The sequence below is a fragment of the Lygodium microphyllum genome, chromosome 23 (assembly GCF_053477565.2).
Source record: "Lygodium microphyllum isolate KBCC chromosome 23, Lygodium_microphyllum_v1.1.10, whole genome shotgun sequence".
Lineage (NCBI taxonomy): Eukaryota > Viridiplantae > Streptophyta > Polypodiopsida > Schizaeales > Lygodiaceae > Lygodium > Lygodium microphyllum.
The window spans coordinates 64,847,553-64,852,113 of NC_141157.1; the positions used below are offsets into that span (position 1 = coordinate 64,847,553).

The 4,561-nt window shown below is 43.2% G+C and overlaps 1 protein-coding gene across 1 annotated transcript; it reads right to left on the reverse strand.

Moving 5' to 3' along the window:
• Positions 1-1,195: 1,195 nt before the first annotated feature.
• LOC148016275 (cyclin-D1-1-like) lies at positions 1,196-3,875 on the reverse strand. Its single transcript, XM_087664073.1, has 6 exons — positions 3,410-3,875; positions 3,087-3,179; positions 2,883-2,981; positions 2,489-2,690; positions 2,030-2,160; positions 1,196-1,834 (listed from the first exon to the last, which is right to left on the reverse strand). Exons 1-6 carry the CDS (start codon positions 3,758-3,760, stop codon positions 1,535-1,537), a joined length of 1,176 nt encoding a protein of 391 aa, XP_087520199.1. The 5' UTR covers positions 3,761-3,875; the 3' UTR covers positions 1,196-1,534.
• Between the last annotated feature and the right edge of the window lie 686 nt (positions 3,876-4,561).

A 4,561-nucleotide genomic window follows, 5' to 3' on the forward strand; every position in this document is an offset into this window, starting at 1 on the left:
TACTTATTAGGCCGAGTTTACCTTTTTAAAAAGTAACGGTCACGATTGCTTGTTTTTTTTGGGTGAGATTTGAATCGTAGATCCCGACTCTTTGGGGGTCTTTAAGACCCGGTGGGAGATAGTCTTTTGGGGGGTGGGGGGAAAGAGAAATGAAGTGGACGGTGGACCAATGTTATTCAAACTTGTTGCAGAAGAACTGGGTGCAACTTCCCATTCAAATTCAGTTATCTGATCAAGGAAATAGTTTTTTGTGTGTGTGTGTGTGTGTGGATCACAGCTATCAGAATGTGTGTGTTGGGGGTAGGCTTGTGCCACTGGGCCTGGTAGAGTCCAGTCTGCCCTGTGGAGTGTGTTTTCTCACATCCGTTGGCTGAAATGAGGCAATCAGCACAAGACACGAGGCAGGGCCTTTTCTTGCTGCGGAAAACAAAAGATCTTTGCATATTCTTTTGTGTTGTCTGCTTTTTCCGGTCTCTGGAAGGGAGAGTTTGAACGACACGACAGTCAAATTGAGCACACCTCTCTCTCTCTCTCTCTCGGTATGTGGCACAAACACGCTTCAAGCAGGACCATCAGTCCATCATCAACGTTCTCGCATCTCGAGAAGGGCGTGATATCGATGGGATCCTTACGCACAGAGACGGATAGTCAGTCGTGATCCACGAGGAATTTGAATTCGATCAGAAATTCAGAATCATCAGACCCTGCCGGCCATGCCCATTCCTTGCCAAAAAAGTTTCTTTCTTGTGGTTTAAGGAACGCATCTGGATCTGGATCAACTTCATCTCACTCACTCATCTACAATCATAAAGCCATTCATCTTAAGACGCTTTTAGCACTAACTAATACAATCCGAAGAATTGCACTCATTTGAAGATGCTATTAGCTCTAATACGATCATAAGAACAGATTGCATCGCTAGCTCGCTAGTGAAACGATTAATTGAGCCTGAACCGCAGGAAGTGGCACTTGGCTATCGGCTTCAAAACAACTGGCGGATTGCTAATCGGAAAATTTGCAACGCTAGCTATTGAACTGATGATGATCATGATTAGGCCGGTGCAAGAGGTTATTCTTTTCATCAGCTCAAAAGACAAGGTTTTGCAGTCGCTGCTAGCTAGTGACACTGAATAATTCGGCTAATGCAGGATTTTATACCTCATTATCAGCTCACATCAAGATTTTGCAACGCTGGACTGCTTTTATTGGCAAATTTTGGTATGAATAGCCATTAAATTCCAAGTACAACAGTTCGGGGGTGCTGATCTGCTGCTGCCTTCTTTCTTACGCAGAGCTGAACAACACCCAACAAACAAATGGAGCTAATGTACAATTGAGAGGGACTGAGAGACGCCTCAGCAAACGGAAAGAAGCACTAATTCAATTTACAAAAACTGCACTCTTTCTTTAACGAAAATCAGAGCGCGATGACTGATCATCATCATGCAGAGACTATGATCTTTGGATGATCCATTTGATGGGTTCTTCAGTTGATTGATTAGAAGTCGAGATGTTCTAGACCCGGACATAAGCGCTAATTATGCCGTCGCCTCTTCGGGTTCACTGCATCCAAATCGACGCTTTGGGGTCTTTTAATGGGAACTGATTCAACATGAAGATCTGTGACTAGTAACCGTTGTTTGATCTTAAGGTAGCTGTTGTTTTCTAGATGGTGAATGTTCACTACTGCATTTGGACTCAAAGGCAGCTGCATCTTGATTGATTCTAAATTGTTGGATAATGATGATGAAGAGGAGGAGGATGATAATAGAGAGGGGTAAAGTGGATCTACTACAGTAGCTTCCATCAATAAATAGCACTCTCGGATCTCTTCCTGCGAACCACATATAATTTCAAATCTCATGAATTGTACCACAGTCAAGCCAGTATTACCTAAGCTAACCAAATACGTTTCTTGTAAGTTGTTAATAGTTATAATTTCAAAGCGGAAAGAGCAATTAATGGCTCGGAATCTTTGGAAATTTTTTGTTTGCTTGATCGAAATTCAGTTCAAATTACTGGCACTCACCGCATCCAAGCAAATGAGTTGCAAGAGAGAAGTCTTGAGCTGCTCTGCTTGAACAGGAGCGGCTTCTTCCAACGAGCAGCAGATGGATGTGGCAGCGATAACAGAAGGTTGGAATTTCAGGAATTCAATTTCTGTGTATTGCAACAAATTGCGATCATAGAATTAGGAAAGGATGAGAGAAAGAAGAGTCACATGACACTCTACAACAGATCAAACGTCTACAAGAAATGATGAGCCTCCCAAATAGCTCCCAAAGCAGCTAACGTCAATTGACCAAACTATCTAACATGAATTAACTAAATCATCAAACTTGTGTTGATAGCTTAAGTTATATGGGAAATGTGCAGATCGACAAAACGGTAAATTGATTGAACCTGTGTCCAATGTGCTGCAGATTCTTGTAATCCGCATGATTAAGCCAAGTAAAAAAGGATTAGCGGGTGCAATAGGCTAATGCACCTGAAAGTATTCCAATCAACAGCTCGGAAACCCTTGCCAGCATGAGGTTCTTGGTTTGATGGCTCACGTTGAGGCGGCTCAATGCCTTCTCGGCGAACGCAAAGGGTGTTATGGCTCGCATTTTCCACCGGAGAGAGCTCAACACTCTCACCTCCATCCGTGCCACTACCGATGCTTCAAACAAGTGCTCCAGGCCGCCGCACTGATAACAAACAGCAGAAGGTAGTTAGTCAGACAAAATCAGACTACAACCAGCAATTAAAAGGAAGCTCATTTCTTCATCGCGCGGACTACAATGGCATCGGCATTAGCGCTAGCTGCGGCATGCTTATCCAAGAACTAAACAACGACGGTGCCGAAAACAAAAACGTCACATTGTGAAGATCGTTGTTACCTGCAAATCCAGCAGAGTCGGTACATCGACCTCTTCCATCTTGGCTGCAATGGAGAGGCATGCCACGGACACAAGCTCAACCATCCATGGCTTCCATGTCTGTGCGCCAACAATGTTTCAACTTGATCAGATTTACGCATTTCATGACATGCCAAAGCTGATAATTACTGTAGGTTATTCAGTGGAGAGCTGATCGACCCTCACCGTGATAGAATGAAGGTGCTTTGAGAGGTAGCGGTCTAGATAATTGACAGCCAATGCTACCGTCAAAGGGGTAAACTTATAGATTACATGGACCTGCGCTAACATGTGAGACGATTAAGATGGGGAGAGAAATCGTCAAACTGCTGTAAATTACAGAGATTTAGATCAATGTGCAGAGATTGTGAGAGGATTAAATACAATAAGTTGTTCTTGCTATACTCAGCAATGTGAGTAGCGATTTTTTTCCGAAAAAACAGAAAAGAAACAGACTGAGCCGCTCAATGGTCACTTCATTCAAATGAGTTTGGACGATAATATGTGACCTTGATGAAATAATGAACGGCATTGAGACGAGCTTTGGCTATGGCGGATGACGAAGAATATTGAGCTAGAAGGCCCGCGTCGGGAGCAAACTGCGCCTGGTTATTGAGCAGAAACGGCATGGAAGACTGCTGATCATCATCCTCGTCGGCAGCAAAATCATGATCATAATGAGGAAAGTACTGAGAGTGATGGTGGCGGGGGATGGTGAAATTGAAGCAGGAGCTAGCGTTACGATGCGGATCATCAGAAGCTGGTTGATGATGATGATGATGATGATGATTATAATGATGATCGAGGAGAGGCGAGGAGAGGTCCTCGCAGCAGAGAAGGCTATGCTCGAGGTCCGCCATGGCAGGAGCTCGGGGGTGTGGATGTAGGTCTGCGAGTCTGGCGCCTCTCTCTCGCTCTCTCTCGTCTGTGGTGTCTCTCACTTGAGAGAGAAGACTGTTGTGAACAAAAACACACAGGAAGGGAAGCGAATGCATGAAATAGTGTTAATAGTGATGACAATGATAATAATAAATATTGATATTTATTATTTATTATGAATTAGTATAATGGTTATGGTTACAATATTCTTTTGGTGGAAAGGAGCAAAATTTGTATTGGAAACACGGAGGAAAGGAAGAGGAAGAGAATGCGTGAACGGTATTATTAATTAATATTATTATGTTCATACTACTATTATCATTATCATTATTATTGCTACACTACGATTCGATATTGAGTATAATAATATTATGACTGCTATTATTATTATTATAGTTCTGGTTGGTTGGTTAGGGCTTTGGCGGCCCCGCTATATCTAGCGGCGTTTTCGTCGCCAAAACGGCCGCCATTAACTCCCGGTCTCTAAAAATACCCTTTCTTTTATTATGGGGCTTTATTACCCATCGTAATAAGATCAACTTCAATCGTAAATATACTTGTAACCAAAAGGGGGGGGGGGGGGGGGACCCTTTGCGTGTTAAAGGTCTGTGTAACCCCCTCCATCCAATTGGATCATAACCTCCCCCTCCCATCCGGATCCTCTCTTTCAATGCCACTAACTAAACGCCTTTAATCTCTTCCAACATATTATTACCACTCACTCCATCCCTATTTACCATCTTCCCTTGGGCACATGTAGTGTCCATGTTTTACCACTTGTC